This window comes from Arvicanthis niloticus, chromosome 14 (genome assembly GCF_011762505.2).
Source record: "Arvicanthis niloticus isolate mArvNil1 chromosome 14, mArvNil1.pat.X, whole genome shotgun sequence".
Taxonomy (NCBI): domain Eukaryota; kingdom Metazoa; phylum Chordata; class Mammalia; order Rodentia; family Muridae; genus Arvicanthis; species Arvicanthis niloticus.
The window spans coordinates 51,067,867-51,088,533 of record NC_047671.1 but is presented as its reverse complement, the minus strand read 5'-3'; the positions used below and the strand labels follow the sequence as shown (position 1 = coordinate 51,088,533).

General features: G+C 43.9%; 1 protein-coding gene across 2 annotated transcripts in view; it reads right to left on the bottom strand.

Moving 5' to 3' along the window:
* Nucleotides 1-20,667, bottom strand: part of Pfdn1 (prefoldin subunit 1) — a 50,517-nt gene that overhangs the window by 4,767 nt on the left and 25,083 nt on the right. The window contains exon 4 of one of the 2 annotated variants that reach the window (XM_076912796.1): nt 13,234-13,413. The exons of the other annotated variant lie outside the window; for it this stretch is intronic. Within the exon in view, the coding sequence (XP_076768911.1) occupies nt 13,282-13,413 (132 nt within the window). The 3' untranslated portion in view covers nt 13,234-13,281. Of the gene's footprint in view, nt 1-13,233; nt 13,414-20,667 lie in introns of those variants that run through there. 2 annotated transcript variants of the gene reach the window in all.

Below are 20,667 nucleotides of genomic sequence, written 5' to 3'. Positions count from 1 at the left end.
TTCTTTCTTTCTTTCTTTCTTTCTTTCTTTCTTTTACCATGTAGCTTGGGGTTTTTTTTTTTTGTTTTGTTTTTTTGTTTTTTGTTTTTTAGTCCAGGATGGCTTTGAACTCACAATCCTCCTGCCTCAGCCTCTCAAGTGTTGGGAATATGTGTGCAGCCCCATACTAGCTATCAGGTTCTTCTCTCTGATCCTCTACCCTCTAGGGTTTTGACATGTCTCCTCTCTATACCTATTAATTTTCCCTCAGCTACAGACTCTTAAACATTAAAGTAAAACATAAAATGGAGATAAGGGGAGAGGAAAGATGTGCTGGATCAAAGCAGGCCTCCAGCTAGCCCTGTGCCTCCAACCCAAGCTGCAAGGGCAACAACAGACAGGACTGTCTTAGATTCTTCTCTTCTGCATCAGAGATTTGGAGAGACTCCTGTCCTCAGAGACCCTTGGCTCTGAGACTGTCCTAGCCACAGTCAACATACTTTGTCACACCGAGGAAGATAACATCACAAAGGCAAGAAGTCAGAGTTTGATGTGAGAAACAGGTACTGACCATCTGTGACCCCCACTGAAGATGCCAGGATCCATGGTGACTGCACAAGTACAGTACTGAGGGATAAGCTCAAAGCAAGCAACCACCTCAGCAGGTACAGTACCTGCCTCTTCTGTTAGAACACCTTTGGAAGCTCTTGTGCTGAAGAACAGGAGCCCTAACTTGTTCAGTAAGCAGACACGCTGACGCTGCTCCCATGTGGGGTCATACGCCAAGCCAGCTGGACCCCCTGCTCCCTCTTCAACTGAACCCATCATGACAAAGTGCCACACTGGTCTAGCACCTTTCTTCTTCCAAACCACTAGCTGGCTAGCCCCTCAGTCTCCCTGAGGCTATGTGACCTCTAAGGGGATCTTCCCGGACAACTTCCATTTCAGCTGTACAAAGCCCAGGTTATCAGACACCCTGGGAGAGACAAGAGTGAAAGAAAGTTTACAGGAGTGCAGAGGCGGTGGGGACAACTTAACCAAAGCAGATGGCACCGACAAGCTTCATTCAAAGAACCATCAACAGTAGAGACAAAAACCCAGAAACCCTGTCCTATGGCTGGCTGGGACATGTGGGCTAGCAAAGAGTCAAGGGAGAAGAGGCCTGAGGGCAGAGCAAGCATCATCAGGGAGAAATGCCCCAACCAACGCTGGCCCCAACCAAGCTCACTGAATCAGAAACTGGGTAGAGTCCAGTAATCTGTGTTTTTACAGCCATCAAGTGATTCCAAAACCTGCTGCAGTGTGAGAGCCACTGTCCAAATCAGGAATCAGTAAATTTTTCCTCTACAATGCCAGACAATAAATAGTTTAGGTTTTATGGGGTTGTCTGCAACTGCAGCACAAAAAAAAGCCATCGACAACACATGGACCAGTGGTATGATCTAAGTAACGGGCACAGCTGGCCTTTAGGGACACACACAAGGCCAGCCCGTCAGCAGCTGTAATTTGCCAACCTCCCTCCTGGGTGGTAGAGATTCAGTGAGAGCCGACAGACATGTCAGTCTCCGTTCACTCATTTTTCCATTCACTCACTCACTCACTCACTCACTCACTCACTCTCACTCGCTCGCTCGCTCACTCAGCTCACAGGGCAGCTTTGCCAACCTCTTCCTTCAGCAATCGTGGTATCTGACATTCTCAGTACCCCATTCCCAAGTGCCCGGGTGAGCCCTCATTCACGGGGCTCTCTGCCTTCCCGCCCACAGAGGCTGCATCATCAAGTGACTTAAAGGACAGAGCAGACGTCAGCCCCCTGATACTACCCGTGTTCCTTACGGTCCTCACCGGCCGCTAGCTCAGGCCCTCCACTAGAGTCCCCAGCTACAGCACCTGTGCCCACTCAGGACTCCGCTCACCACCACAACCTCGAGACCTTCTGGACCACTGGTGTCTGACACTATGCTCTACCATGTCCAGAGCGCACTGTTTCCCTTCCCTGCCTACCCAGCCTAGCTGCCACAGACCAGCAAAAGATTTTTAAATTTTCTTTAAAAATAACAACAATATTATTTTCCACACACACACTTTTCTCCTTTACCCTCTCCCCCGTTGCACTTATCTGGCAAGATGCCAGTCTCTATTAAACCTATCCATGCCTGCAGTGGCTGGAAACTGCTGGAAGAAAACACCCCACAGACCATGACCCTCAAAAGACACTCTGTGGCCAGAAACCCTATTATAGCCTGACTGTGTCCACACTCCAAAACAAGTTCTTACTTTTTGTCTCTGATTCTCAAACTATACTCCAGTCTCTCTCTGCTCAACAATGGGGCGGGGGGGGGAAATGTAATAATTACTCTGCTTTCTGCTGCTGAATCTAAGCAACCTGTGGTGTGACGGTCCCCTCCCCACTGTTAGAATGGACAGTGTCCCCGAGTCCGTATGGGAATCAAAACCATCCTCCTACTTAAGTACTGAATGTATCACTGCGTGTCTTCCCAGAAACCTCACTCCCAGCTCCTGTCTTGTTCTTCCTAAGCTATTTAAGATCCATCTTGGCAAGGAAAATCATTAAAATGAAATACTGACAAATGTTTCCTCTGGACCACCAACACAGCTCAACAGGGAGAAGCACTTGCCACACAAGCCTGACAGCTTGAGCTCAATTCCCAGGACCCAACAGTAAAAGAGATCGCCTTGAATCCACAACCCTGGCACTCCGACAGAGACAGAGAATTGCCTGGGCATTTGGAACGCACAGTGATCCTCCTGCTTCAGGATCCCAAAGTACTGGCATCTTAAAATGGAGCACCTGCAACAGCTACAAGACTCTTAGCCAATCGTTTCAGCAACTGCCTCTACCTCCCCTTGTTCCTCTGCCCTCTCCAATTCCACCTCCATAGGATCTACATCCGCGGCCCAGCCAGTGAGCCCTGCTGCCCACACACCAGGGCTTCTCTATGATTTGCTCCAGTCCCTCACCAGCATCCACCATGATTCTTGAGGCACCACCTCTTGGCTCTCACTCAGTCATCCTTCAGTTTCCTCCTTCAGGACTGCCTCTCTAGCTAAGCCCCCTCTACTGCCTGCTAGTTCCCAGTAGCCATCCTGAATCCTTTGTACTGATCAGCCCCCTTGCTAGTCTCTGAGTCTCAGACATGTAAATACTTTATTACACCTGGAGACAATTTTGCTTTTTGTTTTTTTAAACAGGTCAGAGTGCTTACAGCGACAGTGATGTTATACTTCTTCTCTTCAGACTATCTGTGCTCAGTAAACTACGCTCACCCATTGGCTCAATTTTTAAAAATATAAAAACTACACAGCAGTCAGGCGTGATGGTACTGCCTTCAATACCAGCACTTGGGAGCAGAGGCAGGCAGGTGGAGGCCTGATGAGCTCAAGGCCAGGCTGCTCTACCTAGCAAGTTTCAGGTCAGCCAAAGCTACGGTGAGATCTGTCTCAAAAAATAAAAAATAAATAAAAATTTAAAAAAGCCTCCTTTCCTAAATATTCAACTAAAGGCAGCTCCAACAAAGTCTAAAACATACCCCCCATCCCCAATGCAGTCTCTGGCTTGCTTTGTTGTGATTGACAACAGGCACAGGCTCTGATGTAGCTTGTCTGACTTGGGAAACACTTTACCCCTCACACAAGAACTGCACCCAGCACACGGCAGGCCCACAGACCACTGGGCTTAAAAGAGTGAGCAAGTCACATGCTTTCTGTCACAGGGCACTCACAGCAGGGAACTAACTCCTAATGCAGATAAGAGCTCCCCGAAACAAAATAAAAGTGAATTGTAAAGATGTTTTTAAAGGGGATGGGAGACTCACTTGGCCTTGTGGGCTTTTGAAACTGCAACTGCCTACCCCCAGTGATACACCTCCTCCAACAAGGCCACACCTCTGAATCCTCAAATAGCAAGACTTTCTGATGACTAAGCATTCCAATACATGAGCCTATAGGGGCCACTCTTATTCAAACCACCGCAGAATACAATATAGTTAAGAGCTCCGAGGAAAAGCAGTCTGCAGGAGGAAGTATCTGAGGTAATCAAGGCTATTGCAGAGGTACTTTTGAAGACAGGACATAGCAGGGCGTGTTTGAGGAACAAGGTACCCTCAGTCAGATTACACAGAGCCTCTTTTGTTTTGGTTTTGGTATAGTTTTTTGACACAAGGTCTAACTACATAGCCCTAGGTATCCTGGAACTCACTATGTAGCCCAAGCTAGCCTCAAACTCAGATCTTCCTACCCCTGCCTCGAGAGTGCTGGGATAAAAGGTGTCCATAATCACGGCCAACCCATTATGCAGGGTCTTAAGCCACCAAAGTCTTAGTATTTACCGTGAAGCCACTAGGTTTTAAATTCTAGTGAGTACAGCACCTCCTTCTATGAGTTGTGACCAGGTAACAAGTATGCTCAAGACGGGTCACTTTATCCCCAGAGGTCAGGTGGGTCCAGGGCAGCTGCCAGCAAGGCTAAGCATCCGGTCCTGTGATGTGCAGATACAGTTGTCTGAGATCTGCAATTTAAAGATGTTATTAAGTACAGGATTACAGAACACATGTGTAAGTGTGGAAAATCTATTAGAGCAGTGGTTTTCAAGCTAAGCTAAGGTTTAATGTTGTGACCCTTTAATACAGTTCCTCATGTTGTGGTGACCCTCCAACCATAAAATTATTTTTGTTGCTAATTCATAGCTGTAATTTTGCTACTGTTATGAATCATAATGTAAATATCTGTGTTTTTTGATGGTCTTAGGTTACACCTGTGGAAGGGGTCTCGACTCACAGGTTGAGAACCTCTGTGTTAGAGGCTGTTGCAATAGTCTTTAACAACAACAACAACAAATCTGGCTACCTTAATCCCAGCACTTGGGAGGTGGAGATAGTTGGATCTTTGGGTTCGAGACCAGCCTGGTCTACAGAGTAAGTTCCAGGACAGTCAGAGCTACACAGAGAAACCCTGTCTCAAAAACAAAACAAAAACAAAACAAAACAAAAAAAAAGAGACAGCACCTTTATGGTGATTGTGAACAGTGAACACGTAAAGAAAAGTAGAGGGATTTAAGAAATACTAGGAGAAAGAGCAACCACGGAACCTTACCAAGTCCCTCACTGTAACCTGCACTAGGATCAGATGTCAGGGGAGAAGACCAGACAGAAATGCTCTCCCAATCAACACACTTAGCTTGGGCCTGCATGCTGACTGGATGGTGTTATCCTTGACTGAGCTGAGGACTCCAGGACCAGAACCAAGACTGGAAGGAAAGATTATGAATTTTATTTTCACTATGTATAAGGCACCTATGACATGCCCAGGATGGTGAGAGATCAAACTAGATTGAAGTCACGAAAGAGAGCTAGGCTGAAGATGTAATGTTTAGGGTTGGTGAGATAGCTTGGCTAGTAAACTGCTTGCTGTGGAACTTGGGAGGCAGAGCAGGTGAGTCCTTATTTATAGGCAGCCAACTCAAGTCTACGAGGTGAGCTGCAGACCCATGAGAAATCCTGTCTCAAAATATGAACGACAAAATATGAAGGTTGACTTCTGGCCTACACACACACACACACACACACACACACACACACACGGAAGGCCATGGTAGAAAGCTAGAAGGTCAAGCCGACCAGGGCCTCACATCAAGACCCTGTTCAAGAAAACCAGAACACAACAAAAGGAGAAGAGGGGAAGGGAGGAAGATGGGCTGTGTGGAAAGGGAGGGGTGCCATATTCAGTTTCTAGGATATCTTCTACCCTGAGGACTGACCCCAAAGTTTCATGAAAGAAATTGGTAATATTTTAAGTGTCAAGATCTTTCTTGTAAAAGCCCCAGACTGCTCAGGCACATGACTATAATTACACCTAGCAAATGCTGAGCGGGTGAAATGCTTTGTTCAGGAAATAAAGCAGCCAAGGCAAGGTCCTCAGAGGCCATACGAGGCCAAGGCTGAGAATCCCATTAAGTACAAGGAGATCAGCAAAAGGCAGCAGAGAACTGCTGAGATCCAGGGAAGCCCGAGGGAGCACAGCGCTTGCCTTCTCAGCTGACGATGGTACAGACAACAAGCCACAGCTCAAGTCCCTTCACAGGAGAAAAACAGGAGCATTTGCATGTAATAAGGAAAATGCAGACATGCTTTTTTTAATAAATCAAGATGTTCTTAATATATATTACTTTTATTTTTTCAGGATTAAAAAAGGCTCATGGGGCTGGAGAGATGGGCCAGCAGTTAAGAGTGCTTTGCTCCAGAAGACTCTGTTCAGTCCTCAGAACCCACACTGTCTGGTGACTCACAACCACCTGTGACCCCAGCTCCAGAGGATCAGACACCCTTTTCTCTTCTCCCTGGGTACTTCACATACATGGCATATATGTACACAGGCACACATACATTGTTTTTTATAAAAAAAAAAAAAAAAAAAAAAAAAAAAAAAAACAATGGTCTTAGTAAGAAGGACTGAGGGACTATCAAACTCCAGCAGCAATAATAAAGCCAGTGAGTGCCTGCCTTTAGGTCTTAGAAGGAACCAGAAATCAAGTGTTTGGAGGGAAGGCCCAGTAAAGCAGAGACATTAGGGTGTGCCAGAGCTGGAAGAGGAAGCAAAAGCCAACACCTCACATTCTTAGAAGTGGGGGTGTGAATGACTCAGCTCAGTTGGGGGTAGGACTCATTCCTGCAGGTGTGTGGACTTGTGGTCTGGCTCCCAGCTCCAATTAAATGAAGAACTGTGTTTTCATACAATTTAACAACAAAAGAGCAATTAAAAACAATCAAAAGGGCTTGAAAGGTGGCTCCAAGGGTAACTGCACCAACTTACAGCCAAACCAGACATTCTAAGCTCAGTCCCCAGGCTCACAGGGTGGAAGGATAGACTGACAAATTATCCCTGACCTCAATTAAGTTAACCCCCAAAGCCATATTCCACAAAAATCAAAAACAATTAATCCAGGGCCATGGATGTAACTCAGCTAAAGGTGGCTGGTGACAAGCCCCCCACAGCCTGTATTCAAGTCCTGGGACCCACACAGTAGGAGAGAACAGACTCCCAAAGTCTGTCCTCTGACCCCACAGAGATGGCATGGCACATACACATAATACACATGTGCATGCACAGTAATGAAGAAATAAAAGTGCAGTGAAATTTTTAAAAAGAGCAATGTAGTCTCAGAAAAGAAGAAAACGGCTGCTGTGTGGAGAGGAAAGCAAGATGTGCTCTTCTGGGGTGACAGGTATTCTGGGGTCACAGTACTGATGGTTACATTAACAGCTTTCTGTTAAGTGCATTTTAACTCAACTACAAAAAGCATCCTCAAACTGATGCACCACACAGGTAAAGCTGTATGCTGCATCCTCTGTCTGAAAACAGGTACAACAGAGAGGGAGTCTCCAGCAGATCATTCCCCAGCAGTACTCCAACGGACCCGCAGCCCTCCCAGAAACAAGTAATTCATACAGACTGGCCAGGGGAAGACAGACTGACACACTGATTTCTGAAAATTATCTTAATGCTCTAAACAGAACGACTAAGCACTCAGAGCAACGAGTTAGAAAGGAACTCAGAGAGCCAACGAACAATCAAACGCTATGTGATCACACTACTACTCTCCAATGGAGTTAACATATTTATACAACTGAAAAAATAGAGATACGGTGACCGGAAACCCATAAACGGACCTGGAGACAGTGAAAACAAGCTCAAAGCTACGGCAAGCACAGATGCATGAGTCACAGGCACCGCCTGGCTGGTCTGTGTGGGTCAACAGAGGGCAGAAGTGGAGACTACAAATCCACTCCGATATCAAAGGGCTATTTATAAAGCGTTCCAAAAACCCTGGCTCTTGCTTCAGATGGAAAGGAAGGAAGCTCACAGCTATACCTGTCGGCATCATCCCAGGAAACACTGCTCTGTCTCTAAGCTAAATTTCCAGGCGAGACAAGCAAGCAGGACCTTGTACAGAGCCAAGTGCTCTGACGGGAAGACCGGGTCCACATCACTAACTTCTCCGTCCAGAGTGACTGATGCAGAGTTCAGACCATGACGAAACCATTCAATGGACCAAACGTCACAGTTGTTATTTGTCCCCAACTCCACACCCACCCATGCTACCATGGAACTGGTGTAAACAGACTGGAGTTTCATATGCCATTAGCTCTGATCTAAGTACTGACATAATACCAATTAAATCTATAATGACTCTGGAGTAATAAAAGAGTCCTTGGCACAATTCTCTATGCAAACATGATTCAAGGAGTGGTTCCATTTTGCCCTTTCTTCAACCCCTAGGTGCTAGGCCACATAGAAACCATGTACAATCTCTACTGAGAGCTGATGTTTCCAGACAATTATCATTTTATAAAAAGATCTAGGGTTTTATAACCCTAGAAAAAAAACCCTAGAAAATTCAAACATTCCACCAGAATCCCTGCATGTAGGGCTGGCAGGGGACTCAATAAAGAAAGGAATCCGCGACTGCAATCTCTGGAATTGGGAGAGAACCAAGTTCCACAGCACACATATGCATGCGCGCACACACATAAATAAATAAATAAATAAATGTTTGAAAGAATTTTCATTTTTTAGAACCAAAGTGAATAACAGTATGAGTTGAGGTCTACAGCCCAGAATCCTGGGTTCCTACTCTGGGATCCCCCTTTTTTCTCTGAATGATTCTAGCACTGCAAAGCACAGGTAATCTTTATTTCCAATCTATGAACAAAAGACACCAATTCATAAGATGGTTTTCTCTACTGTCCATGGCTATTAAGAAATCAGGGCAGCAGATATCACATGTACATCCTCATGCCCAGCAGCCTGTCCTCCTGGCCCTAGGAGTTTGTGCTTCTTGGAGGAGTCTTAAAGCCTCACGGCCACACTCACTGAGATAAACTGTGGTATCAACTCTAGATTCTTCAAACAAAATACAGAAAATTACTTTTTCTTTCTGTAGAAAGTTCTTTGTGAATTTTCTACAGGAGTTTAGAATCAATGAGCTGCATCTATTTATGTAACTAAACTGTGAAACATGCTCTTAAGTGAACAAAAAACTGAGCTGTTAAAATATATGAATGGCATGTCGTCCATCATGCACATACGCCACGATAGTAGCTGCTTCTGGCAAACAACAATGAGACTTCAAGCTCATCAGAAATGTTCTGTTCTGGTGGGGGTTGTAGGCTTCTGTGTATGGAGGGGGTTTGTTTGGGATTTTCAAGTCATTTTGTTTTGTCTCACTATGTAACCCTGGCTGGCCTAAAAATTCACTATGTAGATCAGGTTGGCCTCCAACTCACAAAGATCTGCCTACCTCGGCCTCCAGAGTACTGAATAAACATTAGGAAATGCTGAGGCTGGGGTGTGGCTGAGTGGCAGAAGGCTTGCCGGGCAGGTGTTAAGGGTCAGGACTCACTCTCCAGCACTGCCAAAGGAGAAAACAAAAGTTTTCATTTGTTTTATTGGGGATGGGGAGGAGTTTCGAGACAGGGTTTCTCTGTGTAGCTCTGGCTGTCCTGGAACTCACTCTGTAGACCAGGCTGGCCTCAAACTCAGAAATCCACCCGCCTCCCAAGTGCTGGGATTAAATGAGCCACTGCCCGGCTCATTTGTTATTTCTGAGTGGTTTGTTTGTTGAGACAGGGTTTCACATAACCCATGTTTGCCTCAAAAAGCACTATTTAGCCAAGTGTTGGGATTACAAGCCTGTGTTCCTACACCTGGTCTAAATGGCACTGCTGACCAAACAAACTGAGTTGCATCCCTAGTCCCAGACATTGGTTAAATTTTGCATATCTATGTATCTTGATTCTTTTTCAGCTTAAAAAAAAAAAACTTTATAAACTTTTGATGGTGATATGCAGGATCAGTAAACAGATGTGAGGACTCTGGTGTAGTGGCACACAGCTCTAACCCCAGCACTCTGGAGGCAAAAGCAGGTGCATCTCTGCCAGTTCAAGGCTACCCTGGTCTACACAGTGAATTCCAGGATACTCAGAGCTACATAGTGAGACTCTGTCTCCAAACCAAACAACCAAACACAGATGTCTGCCTTATACCATACATAACTAATAACCTAACGTGCAATGCACAGTACTGAGGAGTTTACACATATGAAGCTGTAGGTGGGTGTGTTTTATAAGGAAGACATGCTTTTCTTCCTAATCCCACTCCCATTAGTTATGGTCTTGACACACTACACTGGGAGAAGAGGCTCATCTGCAAAGCACACATTTTCTTTCTGAGTTTGAGAGGGTCTGCCTACCTCCGCTGACCTGTGACCATCCCACCCTTTGCCTATAGGCCTAACTAACTCTGGAGCAGTATCAGAAACCATATTATTGCTGCACCACCCCCTTCAACCTCATCTTCATCAACAAGGAAGAAGATATAATGTGTATATGTATGTGTTATATAGATATGTATATGTGTATATATGTGTGTATATGATATATAAAAAGATATATATTATATATGACATATATATGATATATAAAAGATATATATTGTATTATATATGATATATTAAAATGACATATATATATTTAATTTTTTTTAAAGATGAGACTTTGATATTCATCTGACTTCCAAATGGTTCCAGTGGGAAACTTCTTTCCTCTCACCTCCACTACAGTAACAGTTTACACAAGTGTATATTTGGGCTAAGAAGCAGTAATTTACCTGAGATAGCAATAAGTGAGAGTTATAGTTCTTGTTCTTTTACATCCTACTCCAAGAGTTCATAAAGTCATGTATTAATACTGGGTGTATCACAGCAAATAGCATCTACAACAGGCTAAGGCCTTCAAGGTAAACTAAGTTATTCGAAAGCTGAAGTTTTTCTTAGTATAGCTCTGAATCTTAAAGAAAAACGTATATGCGTGACCGCATATATTGTTTTGTTGTTGTTTTAAGTGCATGAATGGGAAATTCTAACACGTGGGAGGCTGAGGCAGGAAGACAGATTTTCCAGCCTAGCCTGGGCAACAAAGTGAGCCTCTATCACAATAAACAAATCAAACAGACACAAATCTGTGCCATATATCTATCTAAAATTTGAGGTGGGCATTTCCTGTTAAAAGGAAACATGCCTGAAGGTTAAAGGCCCCTAAAGAGATGTTCAATGTCTTCTGCCGTTCCCTCCCTGCAGGATGGTCCCATGAACATAACACACTCAGCTCAAAAGCTAACTTGCTGTTAACTGTTACCGTCTGCATAGCCACCTAAGCGAAAACCTGCTTCCCTCAGCCATCCAGGTGTGGACAGTTCTAGAGTCAGAGCAAGTAAGGGGAAGCCAGAAAAAAATGTATTTGCAGGTCAGGACTGAAAAACAGTCCTTGGGCTGAGGATGTAGCTCAGTGGCAGAGTGCACGCGCGCGCACAAACACACACACACACACAGCTTCATATGAAAACTAGACTTCACTCAGACATCCCCAAACCCTCCATCCAAAAAATCTGTAATGAAAACAATCCATTTTTTGGCCCCAGTGTTAAAGTAGTCAAATTCAGACAATTCCTAACCCCAGATCAAAGCAGGAATTATGCAATAAAAGGATTTCAGAAGAGACTTTAGTAACCTGAGAATATGAAAACCCAAGAAAGTCCTCAGGTGAATCAAGAAAAACTGCAGAGTAATAGGAGCATAAGAAAGTCTGCTTGTTCTTCACACACTCCAGCACCGTGACCCACAGCAGGAGACAGGAAAGACATCTACGGATCCTTCAACAGTTTCAAGAACAGAGTTCCAGAGACAAACCCAGGCACGGCTTTCCATGTAAGGCTTTCCATGTAAGGCTTTCCATGTAAGCAGCGGGACTTAAAACCAAAATCGGGATGGACCAGGGAGATGGCTCAGTGAAGCTGAGAGCTTGCTGCTAAGCCTGGCACTCGGTCCCCAGGACCTACATGGTCAAACTGCCTTCTGACCAGCACACATGAATGACACAAGCAGGAACCTGTACATGCACTCACACATTGTTTAAATTTTTAAATTAAATGCAGGTATACTGGAATCACATGTGTGGGTAGATTTTTTAAGCAGCCTGACTCACAACAGCTGTTAGGGGTAAGTACATTTCTTTTCCACACCTTCACCTTCACTTTCCCATTCAAACTACCAACCCTCATTTGCTTGCTAGATTTCTCCTCTCAAATCTCAATCTCCCCCCACCCCCCAATTCCCACTATCAAAAGCAATAACCACAAGGCTACAGCTGTATGGTTAACCTTCAGCACGAACAGTAAGTGTGCGTTTTGAGCCCCTAGGCTCCGGTGCTCCAGTGTAAACTGACATGGGTCCCCAAGTGCTCTGGGGTGTGAGAAAAGGGAGCTCAGACAATGGTTTGTTCAGTATTTTAAACAAGGTTCCTTTTCTCTTTTCCCCCAGGAACCACACTGAATATCACACTGTGCAGCTCATTGGTGAAGCCCTTAGAACATAGCCCCCTTATTTGTTATTTTTAGCAATTTAGTGGACAACGCCTGACAACTAAACATGCCCAGAATAGCTAAAGGAAGGGGGATTATCAGATACCACCAGCAAAAGACAACAACAAAGTTATCACTTCCTCTAACCATAAGGAAGACTCATTTTCCACATCTTTGCAGCATCACAGTTTAACCTTTAGAGTCACATATAAAAATAGTGTTTCACTATAAAACACTAGTGGAAACTGATAAGGTTTCCTGAACTGGGCACTGTTCCATACTCACATCTATTTTCTTAAAAACAAAGCCAGAAGCTGGGTGTGGTGGTGAATCTCTGCAATCCCAGCACTTGGGAAGACAAGGCAGAAAGACATACCAAGTTCATTAGGTCCAGGGCTACAGAGACCCCCATCTCAAAACACAGACAGGACTGGCCAGACAGTAGGATGGCTCAGTGATCAAAGGCACTTGCAGCTTAAGCCTGACTTCAGCACCAAACCCCACTTGGTGGACGGAGAGAACTGACTTCCACAGCCATCTACTGAGCTCTGCACGTGTAATTCAGCATGCTCACAGGAAGTTCAAATGCATGAGCATGCACACACAGACAGACAGACACACACACACACACGATAAATAAATAGATGGAATAATTTTATAATTCTTTAAAGGAGCGCAATCTATCTGTGTTCATTTTAGAAACTATCATTTGTAAGATGATTACAAACGGAAAAGAACACCTTCATGAGTAGAGAAGGAATTCTCCTGCAGGAGGCAGGTGAGAGAATTGTTTGAAAGGAAGACAAAGTGAGATTGGAGAGCCTCTTCCATTTAATCATAATTAGCAACATAAAACCAACCTGAAACATTCTATTTATAAATGAAATATAGAGTGGGAGAGAAGGGCTGGCTATTGTGGTATATGCTTTTAATCCCAGCACTTGGAGGCAGAAGCAGTTTGAGATCTGAGTTTCCGGTCAGCCTGGTCTGGCTGGAAAAATCCTGTCATGAGAAAACAATAAATAAATTTTAAAAATAAATAAATGAAATATAACAAAACTATTTTTAAATGGCACAAGAAATTAAAATGGTGAATAAAGTTTCAACAAAGACCAGAGTTATCTACATCAGCAAATGACTTGAAACCAATACAAACTAACAAGATACAATTTATAAAATGTCCATGTACAGTCAAGGAAATCTAATTCTTTATCAGTGTTTGTTGAACACAGAGACAAACATGTCAATATTCTAAAGGTTGTGTAATCTGGAAGACCGTATAAAGTGCTACAAATGAATGAAGCATCTTCCTGTGTATGCTGACTCATGCATGTGCAGTCAAACACTGGTGTGTATGTGTCTCCATGTGAGTTTGTGCATGTGAATACAGGCAGGTCCTCTGGAGATGAAGTTTAGGCAACTGTGGTTGTAAGCCACCTGACATGGGTGCTAGGAACCCAACCAGGGTCCTCTGGAAGAATAGGAAGCACTCAAGGTGATGAGTCATCTCTCCAGCCCTCATCTGAGCCACTTTCAAGCATCATATGAACATCTCTTTGACGTAAGCGACTGCTACAAAAATATGAAAGGAGATGCCGTCATGCCATGAACACGCTTACTAATACAGATGTGGTCTTCCCTACACTGAGTATTGAACACTCTGGCTTTTTCCCATCCAGTACCTTTTTTGTTTGTCTGTCCGTCTGCCTGTCTGTCTAAAACAGGATCTCACATAGCCCTGGCTGTCCTGGAACTCATGTAGCAAAGGAAAACCTTCAACTTCTGATCCCCAGGCTTCTGCCTCCCAGAATGGCAGGGCTATAGATGTGTACCCCAGAACCTGCTTGGGCAGCAGCTCTCCCCTGAAGCTGGAGGTCACCTGTCCATAAGAACGGACGGCAGCTGAGAGAGCGAGGACTAGAGTACGTGAAGTCACTGATTCCTCATTGCCACGTGGAGCTGCTCACTAACGTGAAAGAAAATTAGAAGTATATTATCAGAACAAACAAGCCTCTATGGAGCCTGAGAAACATCTTAAGATTTCTCAAGCACAGGGATGAGGAAGGTACGGCTCCTGTACTCATGAGTGGACACAAAAGTATGTAACAGCCGAGGCTGAGGTCACTAACTTTCTGAAGCACTCAAAAGGGGGTCTGATATGGGCTCAAACATTGCAAGAAGGACACAAAGCTCCCTAAAAGTTGATCTATTAGATCTAATTAGAGGAAAAGTACCTCATGCATCAATATGCAGGAAGCTCATCTCTGGGATCATTGCAATGCACATTTAATTACTGCAAATGTCTTACCTTAACCATAAAATAAAGGTACACACCATCAAGGAACAGAGTGAATCAAAGGTATGTTGCATATAAAATACCTGTAAAGTGTATCTGACAGATAGGTAGAGTTATCTAGTTTAAAGGAACAGTCCAGCTGGGTAGTGGTGGCACACGCCTTTAATCCTAGCACTTGGGGGGCAGAGGCAGGCGGATTTCTGAGTTCGAGGCCAGCATGGTCTACAGAGTGAGTTCCAGGACAGCCAGAGCTACACAGAGAAACCCTGTCTTGAAAAACCAAAAAACAGTCCATTTGAACAGTTCACATCTAAATTCTCCTTAGACCAAAAATATTTCTACTGGGGATAGGAAATATACAGTTTCTATTTGGGCAAATTTTAGTAAGGGGATCACAACAAATACACACAAAGGCACTGGGATACTGACATAGGGAACACTTGATCAAAGCAAAGAGTACATGTGGGCTTTGAGGGACTACGGCTACACTACCTCTGAAGGCAAGCCAGATGATCCTGCAGCTACATTCTGCCTCACGACATCAGGACTTAGGGATCTTACAGAGATTTCCAACCACTGACACTCTAAATAGCCAAAGATTATTTTGAAACAAACACCCACTTTTGTAAATGCTGAGAATGCAAATGGCATTCTCTGAAGAAATGACCAGTTACATCTGAAACCTCAATGTAATTGGGAATTTAGCCTTTGTATTTAAAAATAATAATAATAATAATAAAAACCATTAAATTCCTTTCTATCTAGCTACTCCGGAAGGCTAGAAGTTTGTGGAATGAATTTCTGACACATTTACTATTTCTAGGACTCAGACTCTGCTGGGGTGAAGCCCCTCCCCAGCAAGAGTGTGTTATAAACAGTCGCACTTTGAGATCTGCACGGATGAGAACGGGCGCCTGCTAGCACTTCTACATAATGTGATACTGGACACCAGGGAAGAGGAGCAAATCATCTTAGAAACAAGCACTTTACACACACCAAGCTGACGAAACAAACAAACAAAAAAATACAGAGTGACTTTGTTTATAAAGGCCAAGAAGAGGGTAAGTTAATATTATTTTTAGGAGACATTCACAGGTAATAAAACTAAAATTTGTATTCTATGTGCATGGGTGTTTTGCCTTCATGTATGCCTATGTACCATGTGCCCACAGAAGCCAGAAGAGAGCATCAGATCCCTTGGGAATGAAGTTACATGAAGCTGTTAGCCACCATGTGGGTACTGGAAATTAAATCCGGATCCCCTAGAAGAGCAACCAGCACACTTAATGGCTCGACTGTCTCTGGGCCCATGAAGAAATAGCTGGGGCTGGAAAGATGGCTCAGTTGTTAAAAGCACTGATATAAATTTGAATCCCAGCACCACCAAGTACTTATAGTTCCAGCTTCAGGGGATCTGACACTGGCTTCCTCAGGAACTTGCAACTCTCATGCACATACACACACCAACACCCCCACACAAACATACACACATAGCCACATCCAAACTCTCATGTTGACATACACACAAATAATTTAAAATAATAAACTAAAGTTTTTTAAAAGTTCTACATTTTTAAATTTTTTATTTTATATGTAAGAGTATTTTCCCTGTGTACACATATGTGTAACACATGCATGCCTGGTGTCTTTGGAGTTTGAAAGAGAATGTCAGGTCCCTAGAACTGGAGTTATAGATAGTTGTGGGCTGCCATACTGGAAACTGAACCTAGGTCTTCTGCAAAAGCAGCAAGTGCTGGGCCATCTCTCCAGCCCCAAAATAAATAAATCTTTTTTTTTTTTTTTTAAATGAAACAGCCAAGGCTATACAGAGAAACCCTGTCTTGAAAAACCAAAAAAAAAAAAAAAGAAAGAAAAATAAAAGTTACCTCAAAGGTTAGGGTGGTAAAAAGCAAACAAGCAAGCAAGCCAGGCATGGTGGCACATGCCTTTAGTCACAGCACTAGGAGTCAGAGGCAGGCAGATCTCTGAGTTCAAGGCCAGACTGGTCTACACAGGAAGCTGGATAGCCTTGTCTTGGGAATACAAAGAAAAGTAAAAAAAAAGGTAGGCTAGCAGCCAGGCATGGTAGCAACATGCCTTTAAACCCTGAACTCAGGAGGTAGAGGCAGGAGGATCTCTGTGAGGTCAGGGTAGTGGTTCCCTGTGGAGAGGGCAAGGGAAATGGCAGTGTAATTGGGGAATGGGAAACAAACATGCCAGGATACCTCTGGTGTCTTGTCCATGTTTGATTTCTCAGCCTTATAATTTATATGGGTATTTTCTTTATAACCACTAAACTATGTTTAATACACATTTCTTCAATTCTGTATCTCATTACAGAATAAATAATTAGACTAAAAGTGTAACGGGTTCTAAGAGAATTACACAAGCAGCTGAAATGGGTATACTCCATCACTAATTTTGTGGAGTCTTTACAGATTGATTTTACTTTTACTTACGTGTGTATGGGGAGGGAGGTGTGCATGTGAGTGCTAGTGCATGCAGACCTAGACAGTTTGCCTTGAGCTGCAGTTACAGGCAATGTGAGCAGCCTGCCGAGGGCAGTGGGAACTGAACCCAGCCTGGTGAAGAACATTGCAGGCTCTTAACCACTGAGCCATCTCTCCAGTCCTCAGGCTTAATGTTTTTAAAACACTCCAGTGATCTCCAAAGACAGATCCATCACAACCAATGCCAGCTCAAAAATGAAATACTTATGACAAAGTTGGACATCCATCCAGGTGCCACCTGTGCTCTGGAAAAAATTACCCTCAATGGGCAAAGTAAATTTTCCTTAATCATAGGAATTCCTTCAAAATATGTTCTCATCAGGGACCAGAGCTAAGCCAAGTACGGCATCACAGACACCTCATATCCAGTTCTCAAATCACTCTTCTTTCAGAATGTTTTGGATTTTACTCACAGCCTGGGCTAGGGAAGTATTTCAACAACCCTAATACTGCATCCCTGCGTCAGAAGTGGCACTAGGCCAAGGGCCAGAAGCCTGTATTTCCTCAGTCTCATTCTGAGCTAACCAGGGTGGTGGGAAGGGTGGAAACCCTGTTGGAAAGAGAAGGAAATGGTAAAGGCAAAGAGCATACAGATGTGCCTACAACTGGACAGAACCCAGAAGAGCCAGCCAACAGTCCATACCAGCCAAAGATCCTGAAAGGCACCTGTGAAATGCAGCAAGGGACAAAAGACAAATTAACAACAATTAGATGGACATAAAATTCTGACAACAATGTATACCAGAAATCAGTGAGATGCTTCCTTAAGAAGAGCTGAGACATTCCTAAAAATATAAAACCTACTCCGAGCTGTGCAGGCAGTAACCATGGAGACTCACTGCCTTTAAGTACCACTGCCCACTAAACTGACAAGATGAAAGACATATTCATCTTCCCCTACAGGAGATCCCACGAACCTCTCATCAACTAACTGAATAAACAGAAGAAAAATCAGAAGCAGAAAGATTATTACAATTAATTTGAGTCTGTTCAAGTGCACAAGTGGGTTTTAGGCTAAAGGAACAGTCTACTAATGTGTGAAGTTAAAAAGAACATAAGAAGAAGTTTGAAGTAGCATACACCTTTAATCCTAGCCCTGGGGAGGCAGAGGCAAGTGGATCTCTTGAGTTCAAGGCCAGCCTGGTCTACACATCAAGTTTCAGAATAGTCGGGGCTATATAAAGAAACCCTGTCTCCAAAAACCAAAAACCAAAACCAAATAAAATCAAAACTAAAAAAGAACATAAGGATTGTTTCAGGAAAACTAGGAGCATGTGGTGACTGCTGTTAAAAACAGGGATTACAGGGAGAATGGGAAATGCACACATGTCATGTCACTGTTCTAGAGCTACTTCATTCCCTTCATATACTTGTTCTCTTACAGTTAGTGTGTGCAGGAGGGTGCACACATGTGTGGGAGGGTACACATGTGTGCATCAGTTAGTGTGTGCAGGAGGGTGCACACATGTGTGGGAGGGTACACATGTGTGCAGGTGCACACGTACCTGTGGAGGTCAAGAGGACAACCTATAGGAACTGGTCTCTTTTACTACCGGGTGGGTCCCAGGGATTGTCATCTGGCTTGGCAGCAAGCACCTTTACTTGCTGAGCCATCTCACTGACCCCAGCGTTGTCTAACAATCCAAAGTTTGTTACAGGGCTGTGTTGGGCACGTACACTGCCAGCATTTCTTCAACAGCATATGCTAACTTTCTATGACACATTGTAGTAATTTTCAGGATACTTCAAACTTTCTCATTATTGTAACTGTTATTGGTGATCTAAGCTTGATAACTAGTTTTTTAAACTTAGATTTAATTATTTTTACTCTCAGTGTATGAGGATTGTGCCTGACTACATGTGCATGTGCACCGCCTTTGTGCAGTGCATGAGAAGGCTGTTTAGAGTTGCAGATGGCTGTGATGAACCACATGGGTGCTGAAGTGCTCTTAACTGCTAGGCCAACACTGAACCTTTGATGTCACTAGCGTTTTAGAATACTACAAGCCATGTCCATATAAAACGGCAAATGTAATAGATGACTGTGTTCACCAAGTCTACTGGCTGGTTATTTCTCCCCTTTTTCTCTTCTCCCAGGCCTCCTTATTCTGAAACAACAGTATTTACCTCTGGGTGTGAAGAGCTTCCTACAAAAGACTCTAAGTGTTCAAGTCAAAGGAAGAGTCCAACACCACCTACTTTAAATAGAAAGTTAAACATAGTTAATGAGACATACAAACCAGAACTGAGATAAGCCAAAAGAAAGGCCACTTTTGACAACAACCAGGTTGTAAATGGAGAAGAAAATGGCAGAGATGCAAAAAGCTCCTCTAGGGAGCACATGAATTAGAAGCACAGCACCCTTCACAATGACGGAGGAAACTCGAGCAGTCTAGACAGAAGATCAAACCAGCCGCCATAAGCCCTCAAACCAAAGCCAGCCTCTCTAGCTGTAAAGGCTGAGGAAGCTGCCTATAGTTACAGCTACAGCAGCTGACTCATGAGCCTTAAAGAAAGATGACATCTCAACCGTATGAGAGTGCAAGATGAAGCAGCTCTGATAACAGGTCATTAAATAATGTCTATGCCAAACAATAGCTTCCTACTGGACGAAGCCACCTAGGGCTCCCATAGCTAGAGAAATCCGTTCTTGACTTTAGAGCCTCAAAGGACAGTCTAGATCTCTTACTAGAGATTAATGATACGGCTGATGATTTAAAGTGAAGCCAATGGGTCATTTACTATTCTGAACTTTCAAGGACACTGTATCTTCTCTGCCTGCTCCCTATGCGCCAACAAAGCCTGGATGACAGTAAGACTGTTTTCAGCATGCTTTTCTGAAAATGTTAAGGTCGGTGCTAAAGCCTCCCGCTCAGAGAAAAGATCCTTTTCGACATATTACTGAACATGTTCCTGGTCACCCGACAGCTCAAGTCCTCACATTTGCTAACAGTAAACGGGGCACAGTTTCCATTCTCTCTGCTCACTTACAGCTTACTTAAAGTCAGGCAAGGTGGTGAGTGCATGTAACCCCAGCACTTCAGAGGGTTCAAGGCCAGCCTGCCTACAACAGTGAGAGCAGAGAAGAGAGTGCCTGCACAAGGGCCTACGTATAGCTGTCCATCATGGCTGCCACAGAGGGCAAATCTCTGATGGCCCTGGACAAGGTAAACTGAAAGAATTCATTATTATATATTAAGAGCACTGGTAGCTCACTGGGGAAGCTGAAATATCAACATTACACAAAGTTTGCAGACTGGTTGGGGATGTAGTTCAGGGTAGCATGCTTGCCTGGTATTCTCAAGGTCCTGGGATGGATCACCAGCATGGCTAAGGACCTGAATATAGTGACACATGCTGGTAACCTCAGCATTCAGGAGCTCACAGTTGGGAATGGAAGATGGTTCAGAGGTTAAGAGCATTGGTTCTCACAGAGGACCTGGGTTCAAT